Source organism: Bombus huntii, chromosome 2 (assembly GCF_024542735.1).
Source record: "Bombus huntii isolate Logan2020A chromosome 2, iyBomHunt1.1, whole genome shotgun sequence".
In the NCBI taxonomy this organism is placed as follows: Eukaryota; Metazoa; Arthropoda; class Insecta; order Hymenoptera; family Apidae; genus Bombus; species Bombus huntii.
The window spans coordinates 10,911,729-10,930,064 of NC_066239.1; the positions used below are offsets into that span (position 1 = coordinate 10,911,729).

The following is an 18,336-nucleotide window of genomic DNA, read 5'->3' on the forward strand; positions in this document are numbered from 1 at the left end:
GTATATATAAATATTTATACACTTTGCATATTTATTTGCAAATAGGATTTATATACTTTGTTTCAAAGGGAGTATCTTACCAGAGACATAAATTTTGTTTAGGTGGAGGTTTATAATAATAAGACTTATCGCAAATATAAGAATATGTATTTTTCATCAGTCTTTAAATGTACTGTCCTTGATTGTTAATAATTAAAAAAGTATTTCTTAGTTTTTTATTAACAAATTATAAGCTTTCATAGATAAAATAAATGGTTAAAAATACGTTCTTGTAAAATTTATATATTAAAATGATATCAAATGTAGATAACGTAAGTGTATTTCATTAAATAAAGTGATACGCTATGGTCAATTTAGTTATGAAATAAGTTGTGGTTTCATATGTCCTGATTCACCAAACACCCATAATTTTACAATACCATCAGGATAAATAGTAACCCATGTAATGCTAGCATGATTCAAGCTTAATCGCAACCAACTTTTGGGTGGAAATTGCAATGCTCTGAAATGAGTATCGATATTTAAGGAAAAATGTTTAATACAAGTCCGTTATGAGAGTGATTATATAAAGTAATGTACCTGCATACAAAATATCTAATAACATTTGCATGGCAAACAAGAATTGTATATGAATCATTTTTCTGACTGAAATCTGCACGATGAAAATACTTTCTAAATGCAGCCTCGATTCTAGGTCCATCTCTATAATACTGAAATGTGTTAATATTATTCAACATTATTTTAACTAAACACAATATCAAGTTTAAAAAATATATACATAGAAGTTTTAAATTCATATAAGTAGTAATATTCTTACATTTACTTCAGGTTTCCAGTTAGATGATGGAGGTTCAGGTTGAATTGGTGAACCCTCGTTAAGAATTGGATCACACTTTACCTTTATATTTTTAAGAGATTTTTCTATGATTTTAGCAGTTTCTTGAGCCCTTGTCATTGTTGAATGTACAAGCAAAGTATATGGAAAACCTAATTCTTGCAGTCGTTTTCCTGTTGCCTCAGCTTGTTGCCTACCTTAACATTTTAACAGTTTATAATTATAATAGTTCATTTTGCTATATACCGTATGTTTGGTTTATTTGCATACACACTATTATTTCTTTAATTATTGAAAATGTACATTTTACTATATGCCTATTTCATTTGTATACACACAATTATTTCTTTAACTATTGAAAATACAAAAGAATGTTTTATATGAAAGTTTGACTTCATGGGGGAAATTTAATAAACTAATTCAATGTTTTTTTTATATTCTTATTTAAAGAGATTTCAATACCAATCTAACTTCTTAAAATGGAACTGTACATCTTTTTATACAGTATTTAATGCACCTTTTAATTATCTACAAAAAATCCTTGGATCAATTTTAACTTTAATCTTGTAAAGCTTATCATATGAAAGACATGAAAAGACAACAAATATTTTTATGTTTATGTTTTCCTTGTCTTCATACAATAAGTTTTGCATGATTAAAATTGAAACATCTTTTAAAGTAATCATTTTTGACCTAAGTACTTCTTTGTATACAATTAAAAAGATATATTGAATGTTGATTGAGTTCCATTAAAAAAACTTATATCAGCATTGAAATCTTTTTAAATAAAAATATAAAAAAAACATTGAATTAGTTTATTAAATTTCCTCCATGAAGTCTTTCATATAAAACATTCTTTTGTATTTTCAATAGATAAGGGAATAATAACATATATACGAATAAACTAAACATGCTTTATATTGGAAATACTAACCAAGATTTGTAAGTGTCCCATCTGCATCTGTCTTAGCTTCCACATTATATTGTCCATGACGAATTAAAATTATGTGACGTGTAGCTTTCGCTGTTTTATTTATTAATTGTTCATGATATGTATTTTGATTAGATTCGTTGTCTGGTTTCATTGGTTTCACTAAACTTTTTGGATCTCTCCTATAAATAAAATCATACAAATAAAAGGACCAAAATAATGAATCAAAAGTAAATACACAAAAGCAGAATGCAATATCAATATAATATCAAATAATATAAGGAACAACAAATATTTAACACATACATTTATTTAATAAAATATCAATAAAATAATGTCAAAATCTCAAATAGAATAAAGAATTATGCATTATTTAGAAAGAAACTAACAGAAATGCTCTTAATTTTAATCTATCAACTACTTATTAAGAAAACATTTAAGTTCTTCTATTTATTTATTTATGATACAACAAAGGAGAAATAAAATAAAATTTTAATTGTACGCTATCATTGTATTGCGAAGCCAGTGACATTTTTATTGGTAACAATAATAACAATGAATACAACCTATCCCAGTTATAATCCCAAGATGAAGAAGATATCCTAGATTTGTCCGTATGCAATAATTTATTATTATCATTATTATGCGGATAAAAGAACATTGCACCACCTAATGCGCCAAATCCTATAACCCATTTTTTAAAACTTGGACGTACAGGCATCGCTATAATAAATTAACAATCAAATTTTTTAACTGATTTGAATCGACATTATCGGATCCAAGTATACACCGGATTGTGTTGTTATAGCAACATAAAAATATATTTTTATTCGGACAGCTTTAGGCTAAATGTACACGAGCAACATTTTCGTACGCGCGCGATTCTACTACACCATATGTCTTTCTTTATTTTCCTATTAAGAACAACAAAGGTAGTCATATGACTACACGATATTGCACTATAAAATGTCGCTCGTGGAATTTCCGTGTAAAGTAGCGCTATCCAGCGGTGGAGTCTTTCATTTCATTTATTTCTTTCTTCTATCATCTTTTTCTGTATTATGCCCACATTGTAATATTAAACAAGTAATTATAAAGTTAATGTTTTAGTTATTAATAACATTTTTCAAACGTCAAAATTGTAGATAACACAATCATATAAACAAGTCTAGACATATTAAAAGCACTAAAGAAACCATTTGAAAATTGAGTCGTGAAAAATCAATATGGAACATAAGAATGTTCTCGTTCTATGTAGGCGTGATATACTATGACTGTCTTAGATAAAGACAAAGACATTCTACCCACCTCTGTCTACCTTGTAAGAACGCGAACTTTGTTATCTTCCATATTGATTTTTCACAATAATCACAATTTAGTTTTCAGGTGGTTATCCCTAGCGAGTGTCGACACCTGTCTATACAGAGATGAGTTTCTATGATCGATCATATACATATGTATATATAAGCATGATTCAGGGTAATCTCCTCACCTCAAAAAGGCAATATGTACCATCGATCACAATTTTATTTAATCTACTCTAGTTATGCGAGAAATATTCATAATTTGGAAACACTACTACACTTTATGTTAACAGTAAAAGATTCAGTCTTTATTTTTATTTACTTAAAACATATCTCAAATATATCTAATTATAATTTTATTTATTTATTATTATTAAAAATATATTTATGTTAAATATGCATAACTTTAAATAAAATTTAATTGTTTCATTAGATACTATCCTCAATTTTGTTAGGTGTGATATAATTTCTATTGATAGGAATCCATTAAAAGATTACCATCTTTATCTTTGAGACGTATTCTGCCATTTGAATATCGTGTTTCCTGTGTGCCATCAAGATAGATTAATTTAATGGTTCCATCAGGATATTCACGTCTCTAAATTTTATATAAAAGTATTAAAGTATAAATATGTATAATATAAGTATGTTTTGTATATATATGTATTTTATAAAAAGTTAAGGAATATATATTTTTGTGGAAATATTCTTGCTTGTTACCTTATGAGTACTAGTATGTATTTCACGTTGTCCATTTGGTAAAGTAAGAACTTTTTCACCATTAGTAAAAATTTGCATTAATGTTCCATCTGGTAATGTCCATTTTTCAATACCATCTGACTTTACGATTCGTACTGAACCATCTGGAAATAATACTTCTACTGTACCATCGTGCAATCTTCTTTCTACTTGACCACTAAATAATAGAAGAAGTAATATTCACTGAATAATAAATTTTTATATGCTGAAATTAAAAATTAAATAATAAAATGAAGTGATGAATAAAGCTTACTCAGAAAATTCTAAAATCTCTAAACCATCTGGCATTGTTGTGTGCCATGTATGTGTTGATGCATAAAAATATTTTATTTTTCCATCTCTATTAGTTTCACGAATATCGCCATTATAATATATTAACTTAGTTATACCTTGATCGGGAAATATCTTCTTAATATTTCCATTTGGAAATCGACATTCAATGGAACCATCAGGGTGTTCAATCTGTGTCATACCTTGTTTATCAGTACTAGTATTACTTCGGTAAGACAAAGATATATTCTCTATGTGTATATTAGGTAGTTTATCTGCTGATGCTAAATCTTTTGTATAATTTTCATTAAAACATTTATAATCATTTTGCACATGTAATTGAGTATTGTCATTAATACCATTATGATTAAAAGGTGTATCACATTCTTTATATGATTTTTTACAATTAGCTTTTGTAACATTTGTTTGACTATTTACTTTTTTCAATTCATTGTTTGAGTCTGACTTAGACTCACTTAAATTTTCAAGAGCATCAAATTTTTCTGGAATTTCTGTTAAATCTAATGTTGCTTCTTTGATTAAATTTTCATATAAATTTCGTTTTTTAACAATATCTATTATAGTTGTTTGATTTTTTGGTCGTTTATCATTCATAATATTCGTATTACTATTACAATTATATTCCTTCTTTTTTTCTATATCCTGTTCACTAGCTATACTTATTGTCTTCATTATTGGTTCTGTCAGTTTTTGATCATCATCTGATGAAGCATCATTAATTTTTTTAGATTCTTTATACTGCATGTTAATTTGTTTATTAATTTGATGAATTGCTCTTGTATTTGCAGAAGCTCCAGATCTTCCTTTATTCCTAATATTATTTTTCTTTAATTTCTCTACTTCTTGTTTCAGTTTTGAATTTTCTAATTTTAATATTCTCATTTGACATCTATGTCTAGATTGTGCTGCATTCCATCTACTTTCCTTTATATGCATGTCCTGCACCAATTGTTCTATTTCTTGCTTCAAATTTTGGATTTCCTGTCTTTCCAATTTACTTTGTTGAGCTTTTTCTTGTGAATCTCGCATTCTATTTTCTAATGCGGACTTTTCACGTGCAAGCTTTTTCCTTTCTTCTTGTAAACGCTCTTCAACTTGTTTTTTATTTTCTGCAAAATTTTTTTCTTTTTCCGCATACTCTTTGCGTAAACTTTGATGATCTTCACGTAATTTTTTACGCTGCATAGATAAAGCTGCATTTTCTTTACGAAATATATTGATTTCCTGCTCAAGTTCCAATAAACGAGCTTTTAAAAGTTCTGATTTAAAAATAGTTTCGTTTGTTTCTTGTAAGTATTTTATATTTTCCTGATCTTCAGTTACAACTACATTATTATAATTATCTACATATTCATCTATTTTTTTGTTGTCACAAAATTTCATATTTTTTTTTAATGTTCCAATATCATAAAAGTTATCAATTTTTTGTGGTGTTAAATCATCTTGTCCACATTTATGTAAATTACTTACTTCATCATTGGAAGTTAAATCCTCAGTATCTGATAACTCTGATTCATCTTTATGACACACATTTTGGTACATATTATCTGTATTACAAGTAGAATCATTGTTCTCTGTCATATCTTTACAGGTTTGTGCCTTATGCATTTTACTTTTCATTATTACAGGAGACTGTGATGCTTCAAATGGCACTGATAATGTTTGTACAGTAGATGTTTCTAGGATTGAGGAATCACTCCAAGCCTTTTCATCTGAAAAGCTTTTTGTTACTAATGATTCAGTTGATATACTTGAGGTATCTGTTAATCCAATTGTTCTGTATTCATTAAATTCAGAAAATCTAACATGAGGACTGACTTCTTTATTGTCTTCAGCAATAGGAACATCAATTCTATTTATAACATTCTGTTCATTATGTATAGATTCGATTTGATCCCTTAATGACATGTATCCATTTCTATTTGGTTTTATTCTATTGTCTTCATTAGTATTTTGCAAAAACATTATATCTTCATGTATATCATCATGAATAATCTTTTGATTTATAAAAGGTAAGAGATCGCAGTGAGTATCAGTATCCTTATTGGACTTCATACATTTATATGCTTGATTAGATTTTACAATCAATTGTTCTTTAGGTATGTTACTTCTTGGAGTAACTTGTTTTGCATTGTGCACACTACTGCCCATTCTATATTCAGCATTTTTTATTTTAAATGGTGTTGATTGTTGTAAGAATGCAGTAACTGCACTAGATGTAGAACAGAAGCTAGAATTCTCTGCTTTTTCTTCTAACAATTCAAATATTCTTACTTCTTCTAATTCTTTCTGAGTTCCAGAATGAAAATCTGAAGTATTTAATTCAACTGCATTTTTCACTTCATTAATATCATCTTTCAAATATGTAGTTGTGGTATTAGATTTAGGCGTACTACAAATTTTTTTCTTTGGTAATGAAACATTTTTTAGACATAAATGTTTTTGAGCTACATTTATACAATGTGTCTTTTTTGATAACTGTGCATTCTTTAAATGTTGAGTTTTATTGTATTTATCTTCATTTCTAGGACATTTAGAACTAGATTGTGTATTGTTAGTAAATGATATACTACGTAATCTTGTTTTCAATGTAGAAGGTTGTAATTGTTGATTCAATTTAAATCGAGCCAAACCTTCTCCTTTTCTTAAAAATGGCCTTTTTATTTTATTCCCTGAACTAGCACTAGACTTTTTTCCAGGAGGTTCATTTTCACTGTCTTTCAATCTTTCTTCAAGCAATGTATGAAAATCCTTTTTCGGAGAAAATATTGGTACATCATCAATAGAAATGTGATGAACAACTATTTTATCAGATGGTAATGGTGCTACTCCATCCATAATAAATTGTTCTAGTTGTTTTTCTTCTTCTATGTCATTTTTTATACCTGTTTTATCCTTTGACTGTCTTCTTATATGGCTTTCAATGTTAATTACATCTTTAATGAATCTTTGTGTCGGTGACTTTTGTCGTGAAATTATGTTTTCAAAATTGCCACTTATATTTTGATTAATGCATGAATCATTCTTATTTATTGCTTGTGTATAATTTTCTTTCGTTTGTGGTTTATTATGTAACATAATTAGATTTTTATTATTAATTCCAGTATTTTTATCAGATTCATTTGAATTATTTATATCTAATATATCTTTATCCAGATCAAGTTCTTGTATTGATAATTCAAGTGCTTTATACATACAATCTTGTTTCTGAGTTAACATCTGTCTTTGTATCTCTTGCTGTTTCAACAATCGTTCTTGTTGTTCTAACTGCCACTGCCTCAGTTTTTGTAAACGTTTAACTACAGTTGCTTCTAAGTCCATTTTTTGAATGGGCATGGAATGTATAATAATTTTAATATGTAAATTTCATTTATAATATAGTTATATATTAAAGAAGTATAAACACTCCAATGATTTACATACATAAATATATATATTAACACATACAAACGGAAAAATGTAAATTATATTATGACATTTTTAAGGATATAACATTATTAGTCTCATGTGACATTATTAAATTCTTTTGATATGTATAAAATTTTTAAATTCATTTTAACAAAAAATATTATTTTATTTCTTATTCAAAATTCTAACTATGAATTACTGAAAATTATTAAAAAGTTTTAAATAATCTTAAAACACACACATACACATAAACAAACATGTAGGTATGTACGTGTATATATTATCACGAAAAGTATTAATTGATCATTTAAAATTAACATACTTATATTTTCACCTTTAAAGAAAGAAAAGTTACAAAAGCGATAAAAGATACGTTATAAATTAAATTTGTCAAATTCATAATATGTTTTTAAATAAATACAGAAATACTTCTTCCGCTACAAAACCCGACTGACAGTTTAAAAGTAATATGCATATATATGTATGCGGATATCATACATTTGAATTCATAACGTTATAAGACAGTTACCTAACACTGACTACTGAATACAAGCATGCGATTGGTTACTCGTACAAATGTTTCTTTCATAATGGAAAAAGGGCCACGAAACTGTCTTCCAATGCAACCATTAAGTAGTAAAGTAAGTAGGTAATAAAGTTTTCAATATTATACATCTTTTTTATATTTGGAATCATTTAGAAGTAATAAATTATCAACAATAATTCATTAATATAAATAGAAAGTATTTATTGAATTAAATTACACTATGTAAAATAACTTTTCATTGTCATTTTTATTATAAAAATAGAAAAATAAAATTAAGATGTAAATATAAATATATGAATTTTCCACACAATGAAAAGAAATTACTATGTAACTATATACATATATAAGAGTATCATGCAATATTACATAAATTTATTGTACTTATAAAATTATTACACATCAATTTCATCTTTATTGTAAAATTTTATTCTGATGTGTAATATAACTTTTAAGTTATGATGCAATACATTTTAAAATTGTTAATCTTTTTGTTGTATTAAAGTAATTTAATTAATATTAAATTTTGTAAGAGTAAAATGTGTATTACAAATTATAATTTTGGAAACGATAAAACAATTTTAAAAAATTCCATTCCGTATATTTTATGTAAGATTATTTTGTACATCTGGTGTAATACAATAATGTGAAATTTAACAACATAGTTGTCTACATTTGATGCTACCAAATAAATGCATTAAAACGTTTTAATATAAGACAATTTAAGTAATAAAATTAATTATAATAAAATGAGAAATAAACATGAAAATTCAAATGTTAATATATTTCAATCTTTTGTTCATTTTCGTGTAACAAACATGTATTTACTTATCAAATACATCGGAATATTAACAATTAAACGGTTTTCTTACAGCAAAACGTTTTAAAAATGATATTAATTTATAAAATTTTCAGTCAATATGTTACATAGTTAACTGTAATTTTTTTATCAACAAGTAATTCAACATTTTTTTCTATAGTTTTATTAAAATGATAATACAGATATACAAAATGTTTCGTACTATGTGAGTATATTAGAGAAGTAAATTGAGAACACAAAAATAGTTCATATGTTTATCTGAATTTTTGTTTTTCCATTTTTATATCCTCAACTCAACTCTGCAATACTGTCACATATGAACACTCTGTGTATATATTATATACATACACACATATATGCATGTATATAAAGTCGTAATACTTTGTAAAAAAATACTTATATATTTACTGAAATATTTTATTGTAAAATTAATGCAATTATTTTTTAGTAATTTTATTATTGATATAATTAAATGATAGGTTTTCTAACAGATTTTATGATAAATTTATAAGAAATAGTCAACACACTCAAATATTTTATGAACTAAATTTGTGATCACCTTTAATTTATAAATTCATGCAATAAGCTCGCAATATTAAGCAAGAAGTAAAATTTTCTTCACTGAACATAAAATGTGAAGAAGTCTATACTACAGTTGTAAATGTCTGCTCAATTGTTAGTATCCGTAAGTATTTATAGACATTTATTAATTAATTAAACACGAAAAGCAATATTAAATATAATTAAGAAATATTCATTATATGGAAATATAATTCTGCTATGTGTTTTAAAAATAATATACTTGTTTATGTGCTTAATTACGGAAAGTGAAAATTAGTCTGTAAGTATACGACGATATTTTCTATTAGGAGGAAACACTTCTTCGTCTTCGTCCTTGTCACCCGAAAGAAAAGGATCGTCATATGCGTAATTTGGTGCCCATTTTAATAATAATTTTTCAAAAAATTCTTCTAAATTACGTGCTTCTTGATACACTTGTGATTCAACCTAAATAAAAAAAAGTATATGATTATATGAAATGTATGAATGTTTTTATAACAATTTTGTATCATATTTTATATGATATAAATTCTTCAATAGAGAACTTACAGGATTATAAGTAAAAGCATTTTTAAACATCAACCTGATGTCTGCCATTACTTGTCTTAAATCTGTGTAATGTTCTGCATGCTCAGGTTTTAATTTATCTCTAATTACATCTAGTGCAATTGGCTTTTTTATGATACGATGATAATCAACTATCTGTTAATTATAAATGAAATAATAACTGTTATGTTCCTTCAATATATTTTATATACTTTTTAAATTTGCATAGAATAAATTTACCTCACTAGATACTATTTCACGGAAAGGTAAGCTTTGCTCATATTGACAATAAAGTTCTAACACAATTCTTTGTGCAATTCGTAATTCTTTTGCACTCATTGTGTTTGGTCTTTTTTCTCCTGGTGGGTCATCTGAGCAGTCTAGTACATTAGTACATAACATACACTGCCATGTTTCACTTTCACTATTGCACAACAAAATTTGACATTAGCTATTAAACATAAATATTATTACACTATATTATTCGTACACTTACTCAGGAAACGATTTTAAACTAGGAATATGACAATATAAGTGGAAGACTTTTGGGCATTTATCACAACATAATACTGCATCTCCTCCATCCATGCATACTGCACACCAGTCTTCATTTGGATCATCCTTTGCCATGGATGCTGCAGCATTTTTTGAATTATCTATTGGACACATAATTGTACATATATACTTATACTTTATACATACAAAATACATATTTAACCAATATTTTGAATAATAATTACATATTTTTATTATTTCAATTAAATTACCTGATGAATTCTCAGCCATTGGATTCAACCCTTCATCGGTTGAACTATCTACTTGGGCCGAATCTAATTGGTTTCGTTGAGCTTCTGGTATTACTACAATTCCATTGCTATCTAATTTTGCGATAGTAAGCATTAGATCATTCAAAGATTTTTGGCAAAATTTGTCTAAACTTTTTTCAGTTTCATCTGATTTTCCAGGAGGCACAGGACTAGGCGTTTTAGGTACTGACGAACTAACTGTATGACCAACAGACACTGAACTTTGTGACTGAGGTGGAGTATCAGAAGCAGTAGTCGTCTGTGTATTATATTTTTGATTTACATTTGATTGTTGATTTTTTAACGTTATCTTGTAGGTATCATTAGTAGGAACTGACATGGAAGGTGTATTTGATTGATGGCGGGAAGTATAAAAAGGAAGACAGGGATTGACATTTTGAGGTATATGCCAACGAGCTGTAGGTGGTTGTTGCATAGGATAATTTATATGTTGTGCGGATGGAGAAGTTGGATTACATTGCTGAAGTCTTATACCAGATACCATGGATGTATTTGTTGGTTGATATGCAGGTGGTGGTACTGGTCGTTGGGAATTATTTGGAGGATATCTATAAGGTGGCAATCGATATGATACATGATTTGTAGAAGATCGGAAAGGTGGTGGATTATGTGCAAGAAGTCCACGTAAACTTGTATTCTGACCAAGTTGATCTATGTGAACTTGTTGATGAGGATGCGTGGACGAAGTTACTTGTTGATGGCAGCTTCCCAAAGGACGTTGTTGCATCATCATTGGTTGTTGTAATCTGTTATTGAAATTGACTGGATATGGTACACGAGGTTGATGTGCTTGTGGTGATGACCGAGGTGGCATGTTATTCATAGGATAATGTTGCATATAATTTTGCGACTGTGTTTGTTGCTGCTGTTGAGATGCTATATGAAGAGGCACTTGTTGATAGGAATTTTGTTGCATACTATTAGATTGTTGTGTAGCAACAGGTAATTGTGCAGCTATGGAAGAACCATCCATATGTACATTTGACAAATTAGTTGTTTGCTTTTGATCTGTCTGTGATTCATTATATGGCATAGATGGTGTTGTATTTACTCCACCCAGTGGAGATATTGAAGGATATACTCTACCATCCACTACTATTCCTCCAATAGATGAAACCACTAAAATTAAGAAAGAAAAGAAAAAAAATATTTAATATTATATAAACCAAATATTTATTAGATGATTAATTTAAAAAAAAAAGGAAATCAGTTTTGCTTGTAGCAATAAAACTACCTATTTAATAACATATAATTAAGCACCTATTATTATTAATTTAACCTTTTATCAAATCTGGTACTTTCTCCAAGGACAAATTTATTCTAACTGGTATTTCTGGATTTGGAATGTCAGCTCGTCTACTTTTTATTCTTTGTAAATGACTTGTAACAGATCTGCAAAAAAAATTATGGAATATTTATATTTATTATATTTATATACATATATTTAGTATTTCAAATACATACTTTTTGCTATAAAGTAATTCCATATCTGAACCTTTTTTTAAGGCATGAGTTACAAATTGGATACAATGATCAGTAAGCTTAGATAATTGATCTAAAGCAACTTTTTTCTCATTTAATGTGTTTTGTTTCTGATCACAAACTTCATTTAGACGCATAACTAATTGTTTTCCTCGTGTATTAATTGCATTTGTTAACCTGTGTGAAAAAATATTACATAAGTTAAATAATTTTGTTTCACTTAAACTTGAAATATAAAATTTACAATAACTTACTGCACCACCATTTGTGTTATGTCTTGCACTAAATTTTTCTTTTTTTCTAAAATAAGAACTTGTCTGTCTTCTATAACTTTCATTGCACTTTTTAATAAAACTCGTTTATAACTGCAAAACAGAGATTTTAAACATAACATAAAAAAGTTAATTTTAATATTTATAGAAAATATATAAATAAAAAAAGTACAAATACAGAAGAATTACCTCACTTCTTTAAGTAAAGTTGACACTGAAGCACGGGTTTCAGTAGCAATTTCATGAATAAATTTGTACTTATGATCTCTGTGTTCACTTAGCTGACAATCTCTACAAGTAAGTTTATCACATGTTTGACAAAATAAAGATAATTGTTCATGTGGATGAATTGTACAAAATAAATAGCCAGGTATTTTTTTGTTGCTTTTTTTAACATTATCTCTATCATTGGCAACTTCATCCTTTGGTTTAATTGTGTGATCCTTTGTTATTTTTAATCTCTGATGTGCCTTTAAGAAACACAAATTCAAAATAATTGTCGTTATTTCTAAAGAAATATATTTAATAAACATACTACTGAGTAATATTTTCATTACCATAACACAGTTTTGACATATAAATTCTTCACATTCTACACACCAACTTGTGGCATTGGCATTATCATGACAGCTAGTACATTTTTTTTCTTCTTCTGTTTCTTTAGATTCATCATCAGTACCTGGACTATTATCCTCTTCTATAAATTTTGATAGGAATCGATTTTCGATTAAGTTTTCTGCCTGTGTGGTGACATTACATATCTGACAAGCAATTACATTACTTTCCACTGCAATGACATATATGTTTTAAAGTCATGGCTTAATTATTATATGATATAATACACTTATATATAAAAACATAAATATTTTATAAATTATATTAATATCAAATGATCATTTTGAATCATAAAGATACTACTAAAAATTTATTCAAATAAACATAAGACTTGTTTCATGCTGTTTCTGTCGTTTAATATAAATAAGATGTTCTGATATTTATGAATATTATTATACAGATTAGTAAATAGTATTGAGGCAGATATAATTTGATGCTATTAATTTTTCAAGGATCAATTACAATACTTAAATGGAATCATATATTTCTTAATACATTAATCGATATAGCTCAAATACTAGTACCATTTTACAATATTATAATTAATATATGTCCTAAACTAATGTATTCTTAATATATCATAAACAGCTTAAAACTTTTTCTACATGTAATATTGCTACATCAATTAATGCATTTAAAAAATTAATGCATTAAGCTAATCTTCATATATCCTTTATATCCACCCATAGAAAAGCTAATGATGTTAAATAATATTCTTTTTGATCCCAGTCAATTTCTATTTGGGAAATTTTTTTATATAGCAAGTAATTTACAAGATATTTGAAATCATCAAGCTAGAAGGTTCACTCTATAGATGTTAAGAAGAAAAACTCGCGGAATCAAAATTTAATAAAGTTGCAAAATGTAGACGTATAACATAGCCTTACACAGAACATCCACGTCGACCGATGTGTTGTGATCACTGAGTTTACTATTAACACATGTCGAACATGCTGCATGTAAACATTCTAAAAGTTTTGGATCATCACCGAAAGTAAATGTCTTTCCACAGAACACACATTTCGATAAAAATGCACGTGTCTCATTTTCTTGGCCCTCAGTTGTACACTCGATACGCTGTTCGCACTCTTCCTCAATGCAAACGCCCTGCACTTGAGATTGTTGCATATCTTGCTTCGCGCCAGTTTGATCAAGTGGCTCTTCTTTAATCGTTGCTATAGGACCGGTTGTTAACAACTCATTCGTCCGAGTTTCCATTTTAAAATTATCAAAGTATGAACGTGGCTACACAGAAGAATCGTTTTTATATCTTATGAAAATATATCTTTCTTGAACCATGTAGCGCCATGGTCCACCATGCTACATATTCCACACTACATACTCCACACTCCACTTTGATTGCAATTACTATAGTTAGGCAAGAAATTCGATGCAACGTATAATGGCGCCCTCTGAAATAGGGATTTTGATATTTCTAGATATTTTGGTAATTTTAATAATAAATCAAATATCTTTTTAATATTAAGGAAAGAAATTAATAAAAATTTTGTAGTATAATGAACTATTGTATAGAATTTCTCTTTTATTAATTAATTATTTATTTAGACAATAGAATATATATTTATACTATTATGTTATCGCGTGAACATAACTTTAATTACCTGTCTCGAATATAGCTTTAGTATGGGCTTAATCTAGGAAGATCGACATATACATGTAAACGTAATTTGAATTGTTAATTTTAATCGTCGTGTATGTCTAAAAGACAAAATGTATCTAGAAACTGTATAAAGAATTGATGCGTAGTACGACGATGGGAAAGTTAAAATTTGGGAACAAAAATACTTTATTTAACGAACTTGAGAAATTTTGTTAAGAATCGCAATCAATTGACAGCTTCAGTTAAAGTCACGCAGGCTCTCTCGACTGAATGTTTGTTTCAAAGAATTAGAGATTTAGAACTATATGCTTAAACGTTCTGCTTTTGTGTCTTAAAAGCATTCGGCTAAGTTAGCTCGGTGAAAGCCCAAGAGAACCATACATTTTTTCAACGAATAATTTCTGCGCGCCACGCAAAGTGCATGCTTTCTTTCACACATACACACGACGTTGTCGATTACATCAGTCTTGCGTTCCCACTACCATCCACTAACGAAGATCGGAGAGTGAAGTTAGTATAGGATATGAAGCGTTGATCTACAGGGTGAAAACTATTTTTCGATTAGTCCACTAGTCATCTGAGAGGATCCAGATTCTAGGAGAAGAACTAGAAGGAACTTTACGAGCCAAGGAAGAAACAAAAATTATCAGGATTCTTGCCATTGCAATCTAGGATCGCGACACGCCACTTGTATCAAAAATTATCAGAATGATCTTATGAATCAAAGTACTCATTTCGATAGAACTTAACATCTTCATTTGAATATTTTCCGCACTCTAGCGAACAGAGCGGATCAGCGCTCCATAGGTACCAACCCACATTCCTGAAAAATCACTATAAATTTGTAACAACACATTTTATATAGTGCAATTTATAGGGAATATTAATTTTAATAGTTTTCGTACAGTGAACAAGTCATACATACTGTGTGTTGTATTATATACGAGACCTTATAAATATCATCAAAAAGAATTAGGATCTTTAAAACATGAATTTAGATAAAGGACATTCAGGTACCTTTTTTTGCTTTGCCTTTTATATTATATTACTATAGAATAAATAATCATTTATTTCTTATTTTTACTTCTTAATATTCTTTGCACATGTTTAAATTGATTCCACTATTAACATAATAACAGTAGTTAATAAGAATTAATTCATTAATAACTATTACACAATTTTTTTATATTTCTTAGATTTTTTTCTTTATTTATAATTAAATATATGTATTATTTAGGTAATTTTGTCCTTGATAATGAAGAGAATAATAATCTTGACAGTGATGCAAGTAACGATAGTATACAAACATTGTCAGAAGGCAGCAGTTCAAGCAGTTATGATATAGATGATATAGACAACGAAGACGATGAGGAACTTTTTCATTCAAATAATGCACACATAAGTAAATTTTATATAAAATTTAATGTTTAAATAATTTAAACTTAATTAATTTTTGTAATAAAAATTAACATAGTGGTATATGCTTTTTATTACTTATAATATTATAGAAAGGTAATATTTCTATTTCTTTTTAAAGGTGGCAGTACAGAATCAATTTTATTAAGTGCAAGTGAGGAAGAAGATGAAGTTGTAAAGGCAATAATTAGATCAAAAGATATAAATACAAATCATCCTCCACCTATTAAAACAGAAGATCATGTGGTAGATATATGTTTCCATCCTAATTCAAACATGATGGCTGTAGCTGATATTGCAGGAGATGTATACTTGTAAATTTTATATTCATTAATATCATATAATTAATATGTTGTTAATAATTTTGAATAGCTTGACACATGTATACATGTATATTTCTTTATCTGATAGATTCAAATATAATAATACAGAAACAGATCTGATATCAACTTTAGAATTGCATCTTAAAGCATGTCGTGACATAGAATTCAATGACTCTGGTACAACTTTATTTTCTACTGCTAAGGATTTATGTGTAATGCTCACTGATCTAGAAACAGAAAAGCTAATAAGACTTTATGAAAATGCACATGAGTATGTATATAATCATTATAGTTAATATAAATAAAAATATAAGTGCCATTACTTAATGTTTGATTTATTTTAGGAAGCCAATATATACAATGACTGTAATTGGAGAACATATGTTTGCAACTGGAGACGATGATGGTGTAGTAAAAAGTATGTTATTGTTTTTTTCTCTTCTCTGTTTCATTGAATCCATTATATTTATATTTAAGTATTTTAAGTGTGGGATCTTCGACAAAGAGAGAATAAACCTATATTTTCATTAAAAAAAATGGAGGATTATGTAAGTGCTATAGTAACAAACAAAGAAGGGAAATACTTAGTTTGCGCAAGTGGAGATGGATGTCTTACTACATTTAATATACCAGGAAAGAAACTACATGTTCAAGTATGTGTAAATAGATATCATGTTATCCAATTATATATAATTATATATATATATATATATAAATGTATATAATCATTTCATTAGTCAGAAGAATATCAAGAGGAACTGACATGTCTTGGTTTATTTAAATATGAAACAAAAATATTGGTGGGTACAGGTAAAGGAAAAATGTATGTATATAATTGGGGAGAATTTGGTCTTCATTCAGATGAGTTTCCGAATTTAACTAAAAAAGCTATAAACTGTATGATTCCAATTACTGAAAATGTTGTGATAACAGGTGGAGAAGATGGAATACTTAGGTATAGTTTAAGATTTATTATGTATCTTTTTTTATATATTAATTAAAATAATCATGTATTTGTTGTATGTATTAATGTACAGGGCTACCAGCCTGTTTCCTCATCATCATCTTGGAATAGTAGGAGAACATAGTCTTTCTATTGAAGCACTTGATGTTAACAGTGATGGTACTTTAATTGCATCTTCGTCACATGATTATGATATCAAGTTTTGGAATGTACAATATTTTGAAACTTTAGACGTTAGTAAACGTGTAAAAGGTGGAAAGCAAAGACAATTAAAACATAATCTTCCAAGTAGTAAAATTGATAATGCATCTACCTTTTTTTTGGATCTTCAATAAAGAAAATAAATTATTATGAATGTATTGTAAATTTACAAATGATTAAATTATTAGATTCACATATAATACTGAGATTACATATTTTTATATAAATATGTTCTTAATTCATACATAACATGTACATACATATTACATAGTTTATATGTATAACAAAAAGTTGAACACAATTATACTTTTTGAAGATAAAAATAATAAAAAAACATATTTTAATGAATTACATGTGAAATTTTTAAGCTACATTTATCATTATTTATTGTATTTTGTTGCATTTGTCAAAATTTAGAAGCTTGATAAACATCAAACAGATTTCATGCAACCTGAAAATATACTTCAAATGTATATTTACATTGCTACAAATATTTTATTAAAATATTTTTGATGTTACTTTCTAATATTTTTAATATTATAAAACAAGAATTATATGTATAAACAAATAAATCTTAGTAACCATTTATACTTATTTTTATATGTTCATTATAACA

The 18,336-nt window shown here is 27.4% G+C and overlaps 4 protein-coding genes and 2 long non-coding RNA genes across 13 annotated transcripts; 3 read left to right on the top strand and 3 right to left on the bottom strand.

The window, feature by feature from the left end:
• Positions 1-357: 357 nt before the first annotated feature.
• LOC126878221 (serine/threonine-protein phosphatase PGAM5, mitochondrial-like) lies at positions 358-1,920 on the bottom strand. Its single transcript, XM_050640790.1, has 4 exons — positions 1,770-1,920; positions 818-1,032; positions 580-710; positions 358-502 (listed from the first exon to the last, which is right to left on the bottom strand). The coding sequence occupies exons 1-4, from the start codon at positions 1,918-1,920 to the stop codon at positions 358-360; spliced, it is 642 nt and encodes a 213-aa protein (XP_050496747.1).
• On the bottom strand, positions 1,863-8,157 carry LOC126878049 (centromere protein J). 6 transcript variants are annotated; one of them, XM_050640438.1, is made up of 4 exons: positions 4,083-8,156; positions 3,791-3,986; positions 3,569-3,668; positions 1,863-1,948 (listed from the first exon to the last, which is right to left on the bottom strand). In XM_050640438.1, exons 1-4 carry the CDS (start codon positions 7,454-7,456, stop codon positions 1,929-1,931), a joined length of 3,690 nt encoding a protein of 1,229 aa, XP_050496395.1. In that variant the 5' UTR covers positions 7,457-8,156; the 3' UTR covers positions 1,863-1,928. The 6 variants fall into 6 exon arrangements, 5 of the variants coding, with proteins under 5 accessions (XP_050496395.1, XP_050496397.1, XP_050496396.1 ...); XM_050640440.1 differs by lacking the exon at positions 1,863-1,948 and having other exon boundaries at positions 3,414-3,668; positions 4,083-7,431; positions 7,950-8,156; XM_050640439.1 differs by lacking the exon at positions 1,863-1,948 and having other exon boundaries at positions 3,414-3,668; positions 4,083-7,431; positions 7,863-8,156.
• LOC126878059 (uncharacterized) lies at positions 2,489-3,504 on the top strand. Its single transcript, XR_007695550.1, has 2 exons — positions 2,489-3,087; positions 3,153-3,504. It is a non-coding gene; the product is annotated as an uncharacterized LOC126878059 (long non-coding RNA).
• LOC126878058 (uncharacterized) lies at positions 8,064-11,286 on the top strand. Of its 2 annotated transcripts, none has more exons than XR_007695548.1 (4): positions 8,064-8,169; positions 10,782-10,891; positions 10,965-11,039; positions 11,123-11,286. It is a non-coding gene; the product is annotated as an uncharacterized LOC126878058 (long non-coding RNA). The 2 variants fall into 2 exon arrangements; XR_007695549.1 differs by having other exon boundaries at positions 8,065-8,177.
• LOC126878050 (E3 ubiquitin-protein ligase TRIM33) lies at positions 8,838-15,537 on the bottom strand. Of its 2 annotated transcripts, none has more exons than XM_050640443.1 (12): positions 14,818-15,537; positions 14,083-14,607; positions 13,138-13,367; positions 12,770-13,050; positions 12,563-12,673; positions 12,291-12,485; positions 12,106-12,218; positions 10,767-11,945; positions 10,496-10,634; positions 10,240-10,423; positions 10,003-10,155; positions 8,838-9,900 (listed from the first exon to the last, which is right to left on the bottom strand). In XM_050640443.1, exons 2-12 carry the CDS (start codon positions 14,411-14,413, stop codon positions 9,727-9,729), a joined length of 3,090 nt encoding a protein of 1,029 aa, XP_050496400.1. In that variant the 5' UTR covers positions 14,414-14,607; positions 14,818-15,537; the 3' UTR covers positions 8,838-9,726. The 2 variants fall into 2 exon arrangements, with proteins under 2 accessions (XP_050496400.1, XP_050496399.1); XM_050640442.1 differs by having other exon boundaries at positions 10,496-10,655.
• A 167-nt stretch (positions 15,538-15,704) lies between these two features.
• LOC126878053 (WD repeat-containing protein 55 homolog) lies at positions 15,705-18,068 on the top strand. Its single transcript, XM_050640452.1, has 8 exons — positions 15,705-15,829; positions 16,054-16,218; positions 16,354-16,546; positions 16,644-16,826; positions 16,900-16,973; positions 17,042-17,208; positions 17,293-17,510; positions 17,593-18,068. The coding sequence occupies exons 1-8, from the start codon at positions 15,805-15,807 to the stop codon at positions 17,852-17,854; spliced, it is 1,287 nt and encodes a 428-aa protein (XP_050496409.1). The 5' UTR covers positions 15,705-15,804; the 3' UTR covers positions 17,855-18,068.
• Positions 18,069-18,336: the final 268 nt, after the last annotated feature.